The 20,470-nt window shown below is 37.0% G+C and overlaps 1 protein-coding gene across 1 annotated transcript in view; it reads left to right on the top strand.

Annotated features, from left to right (window-relative positions):
• The first annotated feature begins 557 nt into the window (after nt 1-557).
• MEGF10 (multiple EGF like domains 10) overlaps nt 558-20,470 on the top strand; it is an 86,580-nt gene continuing 66,667 nt past the window's right edge. The window contains exons 1-4 of the mRNA XM_063295277.1: nt 558-683; nt 5,330-5,431; nt 6,237-6,337; nt 13,644-13,736. Of these exons, the coding sequence (XP_063151347.1) occupies nt 568-683; nt 5,330-5,431; nt 6,237-6,337; nt 13,644-13,736 (412 nt within the window). The 5' untranslated portion in view covers nt 558-567. The remainder of the gene's footprint in view (nt 684-5,329; nt 5,432-6,236; nt 6,338-13,643; nt 13,737-20,470) is intronic.

Raw genomic sequence — 20,470 nt, 5'->3', positions numbered from 1 at the left:
TGACTATCACTTCCCAAAATTTCTGGAATTTAGCTAAAGGGTGAAATTTTGATTAGGAAAAGCAGATTAAGGACTATGCAGTTGATATAGTTTGTTCCTGTAAATAAAAAATGTTATATGTAATCTCAGTAAAAGTAGTTTTAGCTTTTCTGTGGAGTTGATTTCTGGTCTGGTCTGACCTATTGGGGTTGACAATATGTCACATTGAAATTGCTAGGTCATTTCATAAAGTGCAGACAGGCAGTAAAAGATATAATGTTAAGTTTTGAACTCTTACATGTCACTAAAACAGGTGTCCTTGCCAAACCAACATACACTTTAGGTAGAAGATGGGGCTAAAATTTAATGCATCTGTTTGATACCTGAGCATGGGAGGTTGTGCTACACCATTCACAATCACTTTTTGCTTTCTATTCTTTCTATTCTTTCCTTAAGATGCTGTGTGAGGGCTGGCGTTAGTTGTTTACCCCAACGTTTATGCCTTTATAATAGCTTGTATAGTACATGGCCATAATATTAACAATCCTTTTTTCTCTGTTTCTCTTTACAGGCATTTGCGTTGAAAAGATGGTTCTTTATTTGGACACCTTTGTTCATTTCACACTCATGCTTTTGAACCATTGGATAGTTTCAAGTATCTCTCTAAATCTTGAGGATCCAAATGTGTGTAGCCACTGGGAAAGGTAATATTACTATTAATAAATAGTCATGACATTCTGTTAGTATGGTTATTTTAATTATTTTTATAGAAAATGTGTGATACATGCATAATAGCAAGCCATGGGTCATATTATGAAATGACTTTATTGAAAAAAATATAAAACCAAGCCACGTGTGAGTATATATGTGTATGTATTTATATGAATGACATATAATGAAACTACTAAAACAAGATATAAATGTATAAAGTATGCAAACACTTATATAGTAAAAATTATAAATAACATAAAGCATAATCTATTTTAATCTATTTAAATTGCTGGGGGATGTATATTCAGTATATAAGCCTTATTAGAAGCCCCTGAGTCGCTATTGTGAAGCTTTTAAAATCTACTGAAACTTTGCTTAAATACCAGAAATCATCTCCCTAATTCACTGAAGTATAAGAAGGAGAAAAAAAAGATTCTGCTTTTATAACCAATCTCAATAAAAGTAGTTTTAGCTTTCCTGTGGAGTTGATTTCTGGTCTGGTCTGACCTATTGGGGCTGACAATATGTCACATGGACAACGTTTTCTTGTTCCATATTTATTTTTTAAGCATATTTGCTTTTTAGAGCAGTAACTAGTACATTTTGATTTTGCAATTGGCTTGTCCTGGGAGACTTGGAGTGAGTTCTGACAGTGATCCAGCTTTGAATATGCAAACCATAAAATGTGCCCCACAAGCAGGAGCTGTCGGGACTCACTCAAAACTTTGCTTGATCAAGCCAGGAAGTTATGACCCAATAGTTTAAGTACCTAACATAAGTACTTTACCTCACATGCCTTAGTGATTATTTAGAAGAATACCAGCCTTGCAAAATAACAACAACAGTAACAAAGATCAATGGCACAATGGAAGATACAGTTGTTGGTCAATGTTGATAGACTGGGAGAGGCTAACATCAAGAGAGGAATCTTTCAAGGAGACTCACTGTCATCATTACTGTTTGTCATTGCATTGATTCCTCTGTCAACAATACTGAACAAGTCAGGCCATAGCTATCAAACATCAAAAACATCTGCCAGGTTATCCCACCTGCTTTACATGGACTATCTGAAGCTGTATGAAAAAACACCATCTGAATTGAAATTGCTGCTCAATACTGTCCCAATACAGCCAAGATATAGCATTGGAGCTTGGACTGGACAAATGTGCCACCCTTACCATGAACAGGGGAAAAATAGTGAAAACTCAAGATGCCCTATGGAAATAACATCAAGAGTCTGGATGAAGAAGATCACTACAAATACCTGGGGATCCTTCAGGCTGACAACATCAAGCACACTGAAATCAAGAGGAAGGTTAGTAGTGAATACATCAGAAGAGTGAAGAAGATCTTAAAGTCCAAACTCAGTCGTGGAAATACCATCAAGGCAATTAACACCTGGACAATTCCAGTCATTAGGTATAGAGCTGGAATAGTGGACTAGACTCAAGCTGAACTAGAAGCCCTGGATAGGAAGACCAGAAAAACAATTACAGTGAATCATGCCCTTCATCCATGCAGCGACATTGACAGACTCTACTTACCAAGGTGCATACGTGGGCTTGGAATGTTGCAAGTACAGCAGACAGTTGAAGAAGAAAAAAGGGCATTGGAAGAATATCTGAAGGACAGTGAAGAAAATGCACTGAAGCTAGTACGCCATGAAGGCTTACTGAATACCAAAGAGACCAAACTGGCTATAAGAAAGACCAAATGACAAATAGAAAAGAGACATGGCAAGGCAAAGTATTTGTCAGGGTATACTCCATATAGTATATTTCTGTCTGTGTGCATGGAGCACAGCTAGGCTGCTTGTCATATCAGCTCAGCGCCTACACCTGTAGGGTGTGGCATGACACAGCACAATGCATGTATAAAGAACAGCGCACCATGGATGTTGGTTGCTGGGGTGTTGGAGTGCTGGGGTGTTGGAGTAGTGGTTGTAAGGTCTGTAGATTGATTGTAATATATCGCACAGTAAAGTCTGTATAGTGTTTTTTCTACGACAGACTGTGGACTGTTTATTTGTTTGTGCATCGCTCACGGAATGCCACGACGCGTTGTATGCGCAAACCCCTACAGTATTACATGGCCATTACATAAAAAAAAATAGCAGGCAAAGCAGATAAGAACAAGACCTGGCTAAAAGCAGGAAAGTTGAAGAAAGAGGCAGAGGGCCTAATTCTGGCTGCACAAGACCAAGCCTTAAGAACAAATGCATATAAAGCCAGAATTGAGAAGACAGCAACAGAGAGCAAATGCCATCTCTGCAGAGAAGCTGAAAAAACTGTGGACCACCTAGTTAGCTGCTGCAAGAAGATCACACAGACTGATTACAAACAACGGCATGACAAAGTATCAACAAAGGTACACTGGAATATCTGCAAGAGGTACCACTTGCCTACAAACAAAAACTGGTGGAACCACAAAATAGACAAAATAATAGAAAATGAAGAAGCTAAAGTGCTCTGGGACTTTAGAATTCAAACAGACAAGCACCTGCCATACAACACCCCAGAGTTAACAATTGTTGATAAGAAAGACAGAAAAGTCTGGATAGTGGACATTGCAATACCTGGAGACAGCAAAAGAGAAGAGAAAGAACTGGAGAAAATCACAAAATACAAAGACCTACAAATAGAAGTAGAACGACTGTGGCAAAAGAAAGCAAAGACAGTACCAACAGTAATAGGTGCCTTGGGTGCAATTCCAAAACATCTGGAGCAACACTTGAACACCATCAGCATTGACAAAATCACCATCAGTCAATTGCAAAAGGCAATTGGAACAGCTTAACATTCCGTGACGATATCTTTAATATTATTAAACAACATCTGACTATCCCAAGTCCTAGGGAAGGAATGATAGGTGGACAAAAATGTCAAATCCAGTCTAAACATCTGGCTGACTGTGTGACCAACCATAATAATAATAGCCACCATTTCACTCTATGTCTATAAAGTAATAAATAATATTATTTAATAGTATTCAATAATGTAAAATTAAACCAAACATTCCCTATAATAATGAATAATATTTGTTGTTTGTACTTTTGATCTGATCTATAACTTTTAAATTCTCTGAGGATGTCCTTGAGCTCATAAATGGGAGAAGCAGAATCAGCAGAATGTGTCATCTTCTTTTTCTTTTATAAACCATTCTAACACAATCTGCTTGAAAGAAAAGAAATAAAAAACTGAAACTGCCTAGTGGTTATTTCTAAATATAGTAACCTTACATCTGACTTCCCATATTCAAGGGTGGAATAATGTAAAAAACCACAGTGGAATTGGAATACATAGTTGGCAACACAAGTAAATTATTTTATATGAACTTCATTGCTGCTTGTATCTTCAGCAGTCTCATTAAATACTTATCATTATATTATGTGTATAGAAATAATTTTGTATCTGAATAAAACAAGCAGAATTCCAAGCTAAAAGCTGCAATCTGAATCCTATTCAAGTGTCTGAGACCTTCATTTGTCTCTTTGACATGGAATGGGCTGCACTTTCTTGGATTGTCTTTATACTGTTGCGATATATAGTGAGTAGGCTCTTGTTAGATTTGTAAGAAATCCTATTGTGTATTTTAAAAAAATCTTTTAAAGACTAAATTGTTTAGATAAGCTTGAAAAGATAAAGACGCACTTGCATTAAGCTTGCCTCATGTTGACAATATGCAGTTTCTTGGCAGCAACATGGAAGCGGTTTGCCAGTGCCTTCTTCTGGGCTGGGTTTTCAATTTTCCAGTCTAATATATAGCACTGGAATTTCCTGGCAGTCTTTCATCCAAGTACTAACAGGGTATGACACTGCTCCAATTTGCAGGAATCAGCAAGGTTGGCAACTTTGGCATAAAATGCCAAAGTTTTGGAAAGTAGAAGTATAAGTTTATTTCTTAAATTTTACACTCTACATATCGAACTTACCCTTTAGTTACATGAATTTTTTGTTTTCATAATAACTGTATAGGTACCTGTCATCCAACTACAGCTTTACATATTCCATATTCATACATTTTAAGTCACATTGTTAGTTGTACAAAGTGACCTAATGATTGATCACATTTCTAAGGTATGCGGAAGATGCCAGCCACTGGGTGAAGCTATTAGGAAAATTCTGGATGCAAATGACAGGTAGGATAGGAAACCTTACCTAACAGTAATGTTTTTGTGACTAAAATTAGATGCTTTGTTTCTACCAGGGCCTTCTGACATACCAAAATACTTTTTATAGAAAAACTCAGATCAGAAAGAACAACAAAAAAGTGTACCATTCATTCATAGCTTATGGAACCTACACTGTAATTATGAAAAAAAGAGGAACTGATTAAAAATACCCTTGGATTAAGAATATGAAAAGACCTCTGCTGAATTAGATAAAAAGCCTACATGGCCCAACTTTCTGTTCCCAAATGGCTAAACAGTTGACACTTGGAAGCCCAGAAGTAATACACATTCACAAAAGATACTCATGTTACTGAGCATCTAGTGTCCATTTGTATTTTTAAAAAGTGTAATTATTTTGCTTTTCAGCACTAATGTCTCGAAACCTTTATTTCCGTCCTATTGAACTTTCTTCAGTTAGTCACTCTAACAAAGTGCATGTTTAATAATGTTATTATTTTTTCTATGCAGTTATTCTGTTACAGTGCAAGAATCCTATCCCCATCCTTTTGATCAGATTTACTACACCAGCTGTACAGACATACTGAACTGGTTTAAGTGTACACGACACAGGTGATTTTTTAGTAACTCTGTTTTGATTACCCTTTTAATGTGATGTTTTGTAAGTACTTGATAGTTGCTACATATTAACAACAGTAACACCTTACTAGAATTTGCAAAATCAGATGATATGGATGCCACTGATATTTACATATAGGTATATTCTCTTGAATTTTAAAATGTATTACTAGATTAAAGAAGACTGTATTATTTGTGAAGGTCTTCTTTTCCTATAAAAAGATAATTACAGTAGAATGGATATAATATTACTATTTGAGAATAGAAATTATCAAGTCGTTCTGTAGTATAACTACCCTGTATTTAATGGCCCTCCTTGTATGGGGCAGAACTGAAAATATGGCTTCAGCTATGCATGCATTTATTTATCAATCCTTTTTGAACAAGACAGAATTTGTTTTTATTGTTGAATCATTTTGAGTTTTAAAAAGTTTGGAGTCCGTAAATTTTGTGACACATTGGAGAGGTGTACTTTGTTTCTGCTATCCTTTCCTTGTCTGACAATGGTTTTCCGCACCTAAAAATTAAGCATTGGTTTGAATGTGTACCAATTCATTAGTTAAAGTATTTAGTAACAGATGCAGATCATAAATCCATATAGAGTAAGATGCAGTTCTTCAGTATTTGTGACGGATCTTGACAAAGTATCTCCATTTGCAGGTAATGGAGTTTGCAGGTAATGTTTATCTTTGTAAGGGATGTGCCTGATTTATAGAACAATCCACATTATCCTTAAATAACTATAGCTGGGTCTTTTGAAACAGTCGTTCACAAATTTTATATATCCATGTTTTGACAGAATCAGCTACCGAACTGCCTATAGGCATGGAGAAAAGACTATGTACAGACGGAAATCTCAGTGCTGCCCCGGGTTTTATGAAAGCAGGGAAATGTGCATTCGTAAGTAAAGTTATTTGCACAAGAATATGCAGCTCTTGATAGTATCTTAATGAGAATGCTAATGAGCATTCTCTGAGAAACGAAGTGTCCCTTAGAAAAGCAGTGGAACTAGCATGGTGGTTACAGGTATGGGATGTTTCTGTGCCACGAACTGATGTGGGGTCTTAGTGAACACGGTAGTTACCAGTCTGCTCTGTACTTTCTCACTGTTTCACAGCCTGCATTAAAACAACCCTGCTGGTCAATCAGCAACATACATTTGCATGATGCTAAAATGTCCTTTGTCTCTGCCATTGCTTCCCTTTTTAAAAGAATGGCTTTTCCTGTTTTATCGTCCCATAGTTGCAGCTGGCAACTCCAGTTGGAAAACTATCCAAACAGCTCTTGTTAAAAAGAGTTTAAAAAAGAAGGTTCAAACTGAGGTTAGAATTATTTACATTAACATACAGCCTAGACATTGAGAAATGGCTTGTTAGCAATTGTAGATTAACATATAATTAATTAAAAGGATATTGATATATACAGAAACACCCCAGCAGCTCTTTCACATGCCTTCGAGTTTTGGTGCACACAGTTAAATTGTGCCTCTATAGAACTTGGTTATTTGTTGCATGTACAGATTTGTCTCTAACCTGGAAGAGAAAATTAATGTGTAAATTTTCAGAGACCTTTGAAATGGGCAAGTCATACTTTTTAAAAAAGAGATAAATTCTTTGCTGTCAAAAATACTTATATTTCCTATCCCATGTATCTGGCCTGGGATAAAGTATGGAATTGCAGTGATACCCTTCTACAGTTCAAAATATATATTATACATGTATTCAGTTACCTCTGTTATTTTTACTTGTCTGCAACATTTTAAAGCACCCATGAAATTTGGTTGCTTTAAGGTGTTGCACACAGCTGTCACATTCGTGGTCCTGCACACACTGAATCACTTTCTGAGATCAAATCCAAAACACTGCATTGCCCTATATTTTTCACATTATTCTGGAAAATTATAGCTATTAATTCTTTTCACTTCCCCCAAGTAGGTAGTTAAAACTTTCAACATTCTTGTTTTTCATTGTCACCACAGAAGGGGGCTCTGCAGTTGCTCGAAGAGCAGGTGGCAGTTGTGGCCAGAAGGGCCTTTGCACAACTTCGTGTTGTGTGCCAGTTGCGCCCTTTCCTGGATCAAGATGCCCTCCGAACAGTCACTCATGCCCTGGTCATCTCCCATATAGACTACTGCAATGCACTCTACATGGGGCTACCCTTGAAGAGTATCCAGAAGCTTCAGCTGGTCCAGAATGTGGCCATGCGGGCAGTTATGGGTGCCCCAAGATGGGCACACGTGACACCACTGCTGTGCGAGCTGCACTGGATGCCAGTTTGCTTCTGGGTCCAATTCAAGCTGTTGGTTATGACCTTTAAAACCCTACATGGCATGGGGCCAGGCTACCTGAGGGACCATCTCATCCCCATAGCATCAACCCGTCCCACTCGGTCATGCAGAGAGGGCATGCTACGGACCTCATTGGTAAGGGAATTCCACTTGGCGGGGTCCAGAAGGCCTTCTCTGCAGTGGTGCCCACCCTTTGGAACATTCTGCCCCCCGAGGTGAGGCAGGCCCCTTCGCTCCCGGCATTCTGGAAGGATTTGAAGACCTGGTTCTGCAGCTTCGCCTGGGATGGGAAGGGCAATAGCTCTTCCTGGGGGTGGCTGGTGTCGTAGAGTCCTCCTTACTGAATGAAATCTGTGCCACTTGGATTTTATATTTATTTTATTTTTATTATGTTGGTTGTTTGCACTGTAATTTATGTGTTTGATGGTTTTAAATTGTCAATTTTCTTGTAAACCACCCAGAGTCCCCCTTTTGGGGGAGATGGGCAGTGATGGAAATTTGAACAATAAATGAATGAATGAATGAATGAATGTAGGCCAGAGGCTGTTTTACCATATCACACTATTACCTGGTTTACACTGGACATTGCTTCCTTCCAAATTATTCAAACGTCTTCCACTATTAATGTTTGTGTCAAGGACAGAGTATGTTTCATTTTGATTTTTCCAGCTATGGATTGGACCAAGATACTCATTTTCCCTTTCAGAAAGGAAGGAAAGGTGATTTTCAGTTGTTTTCCTCTCTTCTGCAGCCCCCAGGGCTAATTCTCCCATTGTTCTATTCTTGTTCTACTGAATTGCTCAATTCGTGCAGATTTTGGGATTTGAAACAGATTTCAGAAGAGAGAATTGGCAAGAATGACTGTTCATGTAGTAGAAAAAAATGCATTGCCTTAGAAAATTCCTGAGGTAAGCAGGCAGATTCTGGCACAAACCCAACATAATGTATATTTCTTTTGATGTTGATGTTTTACTGTAAAAATGTTTTGATTTGTTTTTAACATGAACAGGAGTGCATTGTTTTCATCTTGCTCCACAGCATTACTTTAAGTGTACTTATATGGAAAAGCTAAATAAATAAATTAAAAAAAAAGACTATGACTGCTACTCCTGTTAGAGTTTGGAAGTAGCCAATGTGGAAGTACAGAATTTGATTTATGTTTAATTTGGAACACTTCTAAAAGAACAGACAGTTTCCTAAGACTTGTACCTAAAATTACACATATATTGATATTTTTAAATGGAGACAGAAAATGAACTAAGGTTTAAGCCTTTTCTTCAATATTACAATTCCAGCAAATATTCATTCACTTTTAGGATCCTTATTTTTACCTTATACTAGAGAACACTGTACTGTATCTTGAAGAAATAGACCTGGATTGCTTTTGCCCAACTAGACCTTCTTATGAGGTGTTTTGACAACTTGCACTCCATTTGTCCTGACTTCAGCATTTCAGAAGTTTATTTCACCTTTTGTGGCTTAAATCGCTTCTCTGCATTTTTTCCCCTTCAAAGCAAAGTACCAATGCTAATGTGTGCATAATTCTGACTGACAGCTCCAGTTGGCAGTTTTGACTTCTTGTCTAGCATCTCTGGTGCCAGAATTAGAAGAGCCACTGATTATTTCTTCAGCTGTCAGTCAGTCAAGGGGATACTACTATAAGATTAAAAATGGACAGTGTCTTTCTTAAGCAACTGAGAACAAAATGAATGAATGAATGAATAAATGTTCTTTATTTTAGTCATAGATCAGCATAGCAACTGAGGACAAAACTGTGCTCTCTTCTTATACAGGAAAAATTACTTAGATTCCACAAACATTAGCTGTGAAAAGGGTATGATAGAAAATTATTATTCTCAGAGACCAATTTCTATAACGGTCCCATCTGCTTGTATTTTTGAAATAATAATTAAAAAATCACTTTATTTCCTGGGTACACATGGGATTTTTATTGCTGGCCTCTTGCTTTTCCACTGTTTCACATGGCCTGAAGTGACTCCACAGTTCAACCTTTTTTAACCTACTATCCTTCAGATATGTTGGGATTTTGTAGGATCACAGCTTTTGAGGAATTCTGGAGTCTAATACATTGGGAGAACACCATAGTTTGTTACTCGACATTTGATATTATAGGGAAGGAGTTATGAATAATGAATGTATGAATAATACATTTTCCAAGGAAATTAAAATTCTTTTCCTGTTCCTATCCTTCTTCATGGACACATATTATTGAGGGTAAGGGAGATGCACAGGCAGTACCGAAGTATCTGAAAATTCCTAGAGTGAAAATGGAGATGATTATAATGATTCTATCCTTTTCCTTCCAATGCATGTCTCCTTTGATTCACATAAATTTTGAACTCAAATAGGAATGAGGAACTTCTGCATTGTGGGCCTCATTCCCTCCCCCACTCCTAAAACACCCCTACCCCTTTTTCTTAGTTTCCTTCCTGTTCCCTGCAACATTTCTAATGCTTCCCAGGCTCCATACTTCATCCAATTTTATATTTGCACATTGTTTTATTTATTTATTTTAAAATGAGAATCTAGTATGAGAAAAAAAATTAGCTTCAAGCAAAATCTTTCTTTTTTATATATAATTTTTATTAAGAATTGTGATTATAATAGTAAAATCTAATAGAAACTAAAAGAAAGAAAAAGAATAGAAAGGAGTAAAAAGTGCAAGAAAAGGAAAAGAAAAAGACAAGACAAAGAAAAATAAGGATATAATAAAGAAAAAAGAAATATATAAAGAAGTGACTTCCAACCTTCATCACAAGTATAAACAAATTTAGTGACTCTTCACCCCCTGTAAGGTTACAAACATTTATCTCTTCATCCCATATCCCATCTCTTATCTATAAACAACTTGGTAAAACATCTTCTTTTCAGTCCTGGTGTCAGCAGAAAGTCCATAAAGGGATTTCAGAAGTAACAACATATCTTGCTTTAATATTGATCAAATAAGCCAATTTTATATTCCTTCCTTTTACTTCTAACAGTCTTAATCTTTAGTTCATTCAAATATTGGCATAGGATTTGATTTCTCTTCATTTCTTCTTTGTCCCATCACACAGAGTTCTTCAAGGCTTTAACATGTGTCTTTTGTAAATTCAGTAGGAAAAACATTATTCAGGTCACTCTCTTGGTTTGTCATTTGTATTTCCCTTTTAAATTTTAAAACCTCAGCTAGTTTCTTTTGTAGATCAAGTGAAACATCTTTTTCTAAATCATTTTCTTGGCCTGCCAGTTGTAAATCCACTTTTGATACCATCTCTATCTTGTCAGATAAAATTTGTTCTACATCTGTCATTTCTTCAATAACATCTTTTGGACATAGTCTATCCATAGAAGCAGACACCGTTACTGACATAGTTGATATTGTAGCTATTACTTTCTGATTCCATTTTTCAAAAGTCTCCTTCAGTATTTTTAATATTATAACATTTTGCATCATTTTATTGGCTTGCATATCTTTCCTCTACCTAAAATCTTTAGTCCCCTCTAGTATCCAGTTTTTGAAATCATGAAATTGCTTATCTGTGTTGTGTCTTGTAAAAACCAAAACAGAATCTATTTCCCACAAGAAGCTGTTTGTTCTTTATAATTAAGTCCAAAATCATATTGTAAAAGTTTCAATATTCCAGTTTTATCTGGACCCTTAGTCCATTTTATAACTTTCTAAAATCAAAATCTTTTTTAGCTTTTTGCTGTTTATTTCAAATTCTTTAAATTCTTAAGCTTATGATTAAAATTTTCTTTCATTCAGGATTGAAGGCAGACACCTGGCATTTTCAAACTTGTCATTCTGAAGATCTCTAACAGCTTAGAAGTAGTCAACAAGCAATTTCCAAAAGTGAGGTTGGCCAACTTAGTGTCCTTTAAAAGTCTCTGCTGCAGTTGCGAGCAAGATGCTGATCCTGTTGTCTCCTGGTGCTCAAACACACAGAAAACCACTATCCTGTGGCCTCCTTGCGAGAAGTAGCCATCTGGAGTACATGTGGGCGATCTCCCATCCTCTCCTATCTGGAGAGATTCCAAGGAGCCAATCTACTCACTGGTTCCTTGGTCTTTGCCACAGTCATTGGCTCTGCCCCCCCCCCCCCCCCAGAAGCCAAGCAAAATCTTTATTTCCAAAAAATGCTTTTGGGTCCTGCATATATTCTATCCTGTTCTTAGAAAGTAAATATGGCAATGTGTTGCAGTGCAGTCCTATTTTGAAAGCACAGAAAACTGTAATAATGGAAAGAATCTTGGGACGTTAGACAGTAAATCAGTGAGCAATCTTATGGATATTTTCATTTAGCCGTGTCTTACATGGCAGCCATTTTATGCGTGTCCTTGCTTCCAAAATACCACTGTACCACTGATCCCCCTCAAATTATGGAACTTGTTCTAGAATAGTTTATCTTATAATAGGAAAGAACCACAAATGCTGATTTTTTTTACTCTGCACATTGTCAGATATTATTAACCTATGGAGATTAGGCATCTGTCTGAAACAAGAGAGACAAATATGTATTATTGAACAATACCGGCTAGTTAGAAGTTGTTGTTTTTTTTTACTATAATTTCAAATTTAGCAAATAGGTTAGTGGCCTCATGCTATATTTTCTTAAGACTCTAGACATGACTCTTTAAAGAAGACTAGCATCTTCCTAACATATTTTACATTTAGTCTCAAAATGTGTTGGCAGCTTATGATAAAAACACATCCTTTTATCTTCATAAAATTTTCTTTGCAATCCAACCTCAACATAAATATCCTTAGGGTTGCTTCTGATCTGTGACTTATCCCTTAGCAGCTGTGCTGTTTTTAAATGCTTCCTAGGGCATGCAGACCTAAATTTAACTTAATTTACTTAAGTTATTACAACTACAATCTCAGACTCCCATGGTGTTAGAAACATTATTAATTTATATGTGCATTATTTCACAAAAATGATCAAATGAAAGAGGTGATAATAAAAATAGAAAAGAGGAGGCAAGAAGCTGTTTGCATTGGCTCTTTGCAGACATTGACCTAACATTATCTGAAACACAACCATTTTCGTAAGTTCCTATTCAAGACTATTTACCAGGGAATTGTCTTTTGTATACAGTATATATTTTACATGAATTTAGCAGGACATAAAATATGGAAAAGATGGAAGGAGACGTTTCTAACCTTTGGATGCGTTTTTATCTTAGGAATGGTAATCTTTAAAGTAATGATTATGAATTCAGTACTAGGCAATGGTTAAAAAGATCTGTACTAATGATGTTTAGTAAATATGAATTTTAGATTTTAAAGAAATCTTCCCATAGGAAATGGTAATATTAGTTAATACCACTGTTCCTTATTTATTCATCACTGGAATCATTACTGGGTTAAAATATTTCGTTCCTTGTCTGTTTTTGTTTTGTTACCTCAAAATCCAACATAGAATTGGTTATCATGTTTGTCTTCCTGACAGCTGAATTTGAAGGAAAAAAAAGCAAACTGATAAAGACTAGAACAATTAGTAAATAAATGTGTACAGATGGGTGATAGAATAATGAATTTTTTTTCTCATATAATTTTTATTAAGAATTTTTAAAAGAAGATTTAAAAACTAGCAAGAACTAATATAAAAGAAAGGAAAGAAAGAAAGAAAGATAGATAGATAGAAAGGAAATAAGAAAACAGAAAAAGTCAAAAGTGCAAAAAGAAAGAATGAAAAGAAATAGGAAGAAGTAGCTTTCAATTTTGTTTACAGCAATTATAAGTACAAAATATAATGAAATATAGAAGACAATTCCCCCAAAATGAATAAGCTAGTCTCTTATTTTTAAGAGGAAACTGGAAATGGCTAGGTTGCTACTTGTCCCTGCACCTTCAATGTTTTTATTATTTCTGATTTTATATTATCTGTTTCACTCACCCTGTTTCTTTGACAGCTCACTGTGCTGATAAATGCATTCATGGCCGTTGCATTGCTCCAAACACCTGTCAGTGTGAGCCTGGTTGGGGTGGGCCCAACTGTTCAAGTGGTAAGTCTGCATCTGCTACTGTCAGTCTTCTACTCCGTCTGTTCTGTTGCTCTTCTTTGCAAGGAGATTGAAACCCTGCCGGGCTACAATTCTTCAGTATTTGAGATATCACTCCAAAGGTATAGAACTCTTCATATGTGATTCAGTCTTTCTTGTTTTCAATTTATTAAATACCAAAATTGCTTTTTTATATAGTATATTTTTTAGCAAATTAAATGGAGAGAGTATCTGAATCACAGAAAAAAAAAGTTTGAAAAAATAAATTCTTAAATAATTTGAAGTCTTCCATTTTGGAAATATCTCCTATCAAAAATCTAACAGAATATCAGCAAGCAATGAACGTAAATCTAATTTCCTGGCTTTTGAGAAACACGCCCAGGTTTCAGACTTTTTGCTAGAAGCTATTTTTGTATAGCTAGACCCCAATGTAAAGGTTGTCAGATTAATATGGCAATAAATTGTCCAGTTGTTTTATTTTACTTTGTAAGTTTTAAGGAATCAGCAGGTTTGAAGAGAAGGGGGCTACTGGTTATTAATTCAGGCCTTATCAAGGTGTACCAGTTGTTAACACAGTCCTTACTAAGGTGGAATTTGCCACATGACTAATATTTTCTTATCCTTAAAGGAAGACCAGCCTGGTGAGGTGTAAAAGGTGTTGTTTGGTGTAGTGGTTAAAGGCACCAGGTTAGAAACCAGGAGACTGTGAGTTCAAGTCTCACCTTAGGCACAAAGCCAGCTGGGTGACCTATGGCCAGTCACTCTCAGCCCTAGGAAGAAGGCAATGGCAAGCTACTTCCAAAATCTTGCCAAGAAAACTGCAGGGACTTATCAAGGCAATTGCCAAGAGTCAACACTGTCTTGAAGGCACATACATAAAAGGTGCTGAAACTAGGAGCAGGGAGTTCAAGTTTTCTCTTAGGCATGAAAACCAGCTGGGTGACTTTGGGCCAGCCATTCTCTCTCAGCCCTAGGAAGAAGGCAATGGCAAGCTACTTCCAAAATCTTGCCAAGAAAACTGCAGGGACTTATCAAGGCAATCGCCAAGAGTCAACACTGTCTTGAAGGCACATACACAAAAGGTGCTGGAACTAGGAGCAGGGAGTTCAAGTTTTCTCTTAGGCATGAAAACCAGCTGGGTGACTTTGGGCCAGCCATTCTTTCTCAGCCCTAGCAAGAAAGTACTGGCAAACTTCCAAAATGTTGCCAATGTGGTCAAGAAATCTTCATGGACCTGTCCATATAGTCATCAGGAGTCAAGATTGTCTCAAAGGATAGTAACAATAACAACATCCTTAAAGGAAGTAACCCTAAGACACCAGAAAACATTACCTCAATTAAACAATGTGCTAGATTGTCCTGTTCAGACTATGAGGCGACCAGACAGGATTAATGTCAAAACAATTCTTTATTGAGACAACTATTTACAAATATAAGTCCTTGTGATTAATGTGGTAGGCTGCTTCTGATCAAGACCATCCAGGTAACAATGGAAGACTAGGCAAGGTTGCAGGATCACAGTGTGGCAGAACCGCAGGGCAGGATTCGCTGACTGGAACTGTAGAACTAGATGAATCTAGGGCATGTGGTAAAACTGGAACTGCAGAAGAGTGTCCATGATCTGAAACACCACCTGAACTGGAACAACATGTGGAGGCTAGGCGAGACTGAACTGGAGCCACTGGGCAAGGCTTGGCTCTGGAGGCAAGGCTGGATGGAACTGAATATTCCCAGATAGACTGGGTACTGGGAGCAAGACCACACTGGGCTGGAGACTTGAAACAAGGCTGAGAACTAAAAACAGGACTGGACTGAAGATCCTGGGCTAGGTTGGAAGCTTGGTGCATGACTGGGCTGGACTGGAGACTCTGGACTAGATTGAGAGCTTGAAACACAACTGGACTGGGGTGGAGACTCTTGACTAGGCTGGGAGCTTGAAAAATGCCTAGGTTTCAGACTTAGACTGGACTGCAGATCCTGAACAAGGTTGAGAACCCAGAGCACAACAAGATATGTCTGAAGTTCCTGAACAATGCTGATCAATCGAAGCACGACTAGACTGGCTGGAAGCATGATGCATGACTGGGCTGGACTGGAGACTCTGGACTAGACTGAGAGCTTGGAACACAACTAGTCTGGACTGGAGGCTTTTGACTAGGCTGGGAGCTTGAAACATGACTGGACTGGACTGGAGACTCTTGACTAGGCTGGGAGCTTGAAACACAACTAGACTGGACTGCAGATCCTGAACAAGGTTGAGAACCCAGAGCACAACAAGATATGTCTGAACTTCCTGAACAATCAAAGCACGACTAGACTGGACTGGAGATTCTGGACAAGGTGGGAAGCTGGAAGCATGATAAAACTGGACTGGAGATCTTGGGCAAGGCTGGGAGCTTGGAGCATGATGAAACTGGGCTGGAGATCCTGGGCAAGGCTGGAAGCTGGGAGTGCGCCTGGAACATGCAGAATGGCAGTGACGAGGTCCAAAACTGGACTTGAGGCCGAGGTTGCTGGATTCGTCAGGGAGAAGATCCTCTGTGGTAGTGTGTGCAGGATACAGGTCCTCTACGATAGGAAACGCAGGTGCTGATTCCCCTTCCGCTACAGACGAGGTTTTCAACGCAGGTAAGGACTCTTCTGCTGGGGCTGTGAGCATGAAGGATTGGTTGTCTCCAGCAGCTTGCTCTTCGCGTGTCTGCCTTTTATGCTGATCTCTTGCGTGCCTATTCCCTTCTGCAGCCAATCGGGCTGCCTTCTCCTTCACACGCTTTTCTGCATGCCTTTCGTGCGCACTGATGGGAGGATTCAAATCCTCCGAAGACTGGCCAATCAGCGTCTGCAACTTCTCCCGCGCTGCTGAGTCACTTCTGGGTTTTGCTTTCCCAGTTTCTGCCTGGTAAATTTCTGTTTCCCCTTCCGACTCAGAAAGAGTTTTGTTTTCTGAGTCAGAAGCTGGCTGAAACCTCATATAGATAAAGTAGAACAAATTGAGATTAAACCCAGATAAGTCAGTGATATTATTGGTCAGTTGAAAGAGACTCTGTGATTAAAATAGTTCTGAAAGTAATTGTACTCCTCTTGGAAAATCAGGTTTGAAACTTGAAAGTATGCTTGATTGTCCATGAATTTGCATATATCAAAATATATTAAAGAGTGTTTAGTATGTTGATTGCAACTATTCCTCAGCCAATCTCACCTGCTAACAGTTACCCATGCTTTGGTTCATCAAGACCAGACTACTTCAAAATGTTCTGTATGGGGCAATTTTTCGAAGATAATCCTGAAAAGTTTATTTGATGCAGCTTGTGGTGTAATGAGCTGCTAACTGATAGATAGTGATAGAACAATATAATTTTTACACTAAAAGATCTGCCTAATTGTCTTCTCTGCTCAATTTTCTTTATGTTTAAAGCTGTAAATGTCTTAGGACAGCCTTTCCTAATATGTATGCCCTTCAGCTATGTGGATTTCCAGTCCCAGAATAACCATGCTGGCTGGGGATTCTGGGAGTGGAAGTCCTTTCATCAGAAGCACACCCAAGACTAGGAATGGCTGATTCAAGCCTGGCTTTAAGAAACTGTCTCATTATGAAACTCGTAGGCCCCTTTAAAGATGTCCTTGCCCACTGCTGTTCATTTGTTAGGCACATAAAAAGGCTATCTTTCCTGTATCACTCTTGTTTTAAGAGTATTTTTATCATTGGGTTATTGTTATTGTTATTGTAGTTTGTTTCCATTGTGTTTTTAATAAATTCATCTTGTATTTATTTTTCAGTGTTATTGATTGTTAATGCTATTAACAACTAAAACCCTAATGACAAAAAGCATGATATATTGCAGTTGGCTCTAAAGAGTTGTATATGTCAGTAAGAATGATGTGGAAGCCATGTAACTATTTGAATGGTACATTTTTATTTCCCATGCAAAAAACCTTATGTTTGCAGCTTTTTCCTCTTATAATGCATTATAATTGAGGTATATCTTTTGGAAAATGAAATCATATTTTTGTTGTTTGCATGTTTCCTTATGGTTAATACTGTATATGAGAGCTAAAATGCTCCGGATGAACTTGCCTCTGTTGACAAATTGGTTAGTAGATTAGTAATTCTTTTGCTATTTTATCCTTTACCATATGTGGGACTCAGGCTACTGGTGATCAGTTTAATACTGTATAAGGTTTCTCCCTTAAACTATATATAATGAGTAATGCGACTTTGGGTTAATTTCAGCCATATTACGTATTAGGAGACAATTCTAGACACTTTTGAGTCATAAAAATTATCCCCAGGGGCACAGTCCTAAAGTATGCTTTTAGGATAGAGTGTAATGGGTGTTATTTCAACAATGCTGTTAAAGTAAATACTATACAACAGTGTTAAACTTTGAGGTAGTGATTATTTTATCTGTATTGGCTGCAAAAAGTTTCAAGCAGAAAATAAAAGCAGTTTCTGATTATCATTTCATTGTATACCTTTCCTGGGGACATTGTACAATTCTTTTCAGTATTTTTATTAGTGAAGTCATGGCTTAATTACTGAATTCAGCAGAAATTCAGCAAATAAGCATATGTAGTCTAAAACTAAAAATGCATTATCCTCTGACTCTGTCTGGAGACTGATTTTTTATATACTTCCTCTGTCCTTCATTTATGCTGTATTTAAAGCTCATTTTTTCTGCTCCTACCTTTCCTTTCCATTTCCCCTTGATGCCAGTTTCATCAGGTTCAGCAGTGCAAACGTTGTCTATTTGTACAACAGATGTTATGTGAAAGACCCCTTGTTGCTGATTCCTAAGCTGAGAAACCCCCGGGATGTTAGTGATCCCTTATAAAAGTTTTTGCATACTAATTGCAACTGACTTGAAGTGCTAAAAATTATTTTTTCAAAAATTATTCTTGCAGGGCACATCAGGATAGAAAAGAGTGCTTTGTTCTGATGTTGTTAAAGCAGGATTTTGCAAGCAAGAGGCCTAGGGTGTCTGGCATACATCCATTTAACACAGCAGACAAAAGGAGAAATGAGAGGTTGCTTTTATTGCATTGTATTGCTGCAAATTTTATTTTCTATAGTCATTCCAAAATGAAAGGACATATTTAGCTTGCATAATTTTATAACACTTCAGTTTGTTACTGCCCACGTTATAAGATATGTATGATTTCCTTTATCACACAGTTTTTCTTGCAAAGTAGTACAGGATATCTCACTCAAAAAACAAATGAGAGATAATGAGAGGAAGTGCTGGGAGCTCTCTCTGAATATCTGGAATTTATTCTTATTGTAGACAGAATGTGCAAACTATTCTGCTGATTAAAAAATAAGAAAAAGATATGTCAAAATCTGCAAACAAAGCAGGACTGAACTTAATCACACTACTTGTTCTAACACATAAGTAACATAACCTAATTTGAAATGAAATTATTTCCTTCCTTGCTGTTACACTTTTTCATCAATAGTTTTCTTTGTTTATAAATTCAGATATATTCCTATCATTAAAATGATTCAAAACCAGCTGGTGTCATAGCTTTTTTCAAATTGAATCTATCTACCTACCTACCTACCTACCTACCTACCTACCTACCTACTTACCTATCATAAAATACCATTATTATTCAATATCAAATCACTACAACTAAATGTTATATCCACTGATATTATTCCAGAGAGGAATCTACCAATGGAATGAAGTATCTGTGTTGTCCACATAACAGGACTTTTTACTCCTGCAGGTAGGACGTATACAGGCTGGTAGAAGGAAACAATAAACAAAATATGATTTTAAAATATCCCTTTTGTTTTCTTTACATCCTCTTTCTGTTATGCATAGCTCATCCATTTTATAAATTGATTTTAACTAAGAATACATTTTTCTGAGTAAGAGTATTAAGTCAGTTTTTAATTCTGTTACCTTTTTGTAAGTCAGAGTTAGAGTCAAAATCATGAAATGTAATCATGCCTCTTAATACTTTCAATTTTACTAAAAAGGTCATCAGTACTATAGGATTCCTTTCCTTGAACCACTTTCTTGATCTAACACTGCAATTCTATGCAATTAATCAGACAAGAATCTCACTGAATTCAGCGGATCTTGCTCAGAAAAAAATTCTAGCTAAATCATCCTTTCATTTCATATTAAGTGTGTACGGATAAAAGTGTCTGTACAAAGTGGCAGATGTACTCAATTCATTGAAAGAATTTTGGAGACAGTGGAGTCACAGTAGCAACTGAAAGGAGCATTACTTTGTCCTCTTAGAAAGAGGCTGTGAATGTTCCAACATAACAGAAAGAAGTGAGTAAAGGGCAGACGAGGGGGCAAGGGTTAGAAACTTGTGTCTGGTGTGTAATTTAATATGTAATGGTAGGATGACTTAACTTTGAACTTAGTATTGTGAGACTGATTAGATTGGGGTCAATCCCTTATTGGGTTTTCAAACTAAAAAAAATGCAGCTGCAATAAACTGCTGGTTTGTTGTAAATAGCAGCAGTCTTTTTCCCCTTGTAGGGCAAATGACAACTGCTGGAGTTTGTTGCTATTTAAGTTTGCTAAAAAATTTGGACTGATCCAAAATTTATTTATTAGTTTCCTATCCTATCATAAAATATTTTATTCAGCAGCCCAAGGTGGTATATGTAGGGACTTATTTCTTTTATTATCAAATGTAAAAGTATGAAAATGTGACATGAACAATATAAAATTTATATTTCAACATGAATTCCTGGGTTGAGTAGAGGAAATAAT

Source organism: Candoia aspera, chromosome 2 (assembly GCF_035149785.1).
Source record: "Candoia aspera isolate rCanAsp1 chromosome 2, rCanAsp1.hap2, whole genome shotgun sequence".
Lineage (NCBI taxonomy): Eukaryota > Metazoa > Chordata > Lepidosauria > Squamata > Boidae > Candoia > Candoia aspera.
The sequence above is the reverse complement of the archived record's forward strand: the minus strand, read 5'-3'. Positions and strand labels throughout refer to the sequence as shown.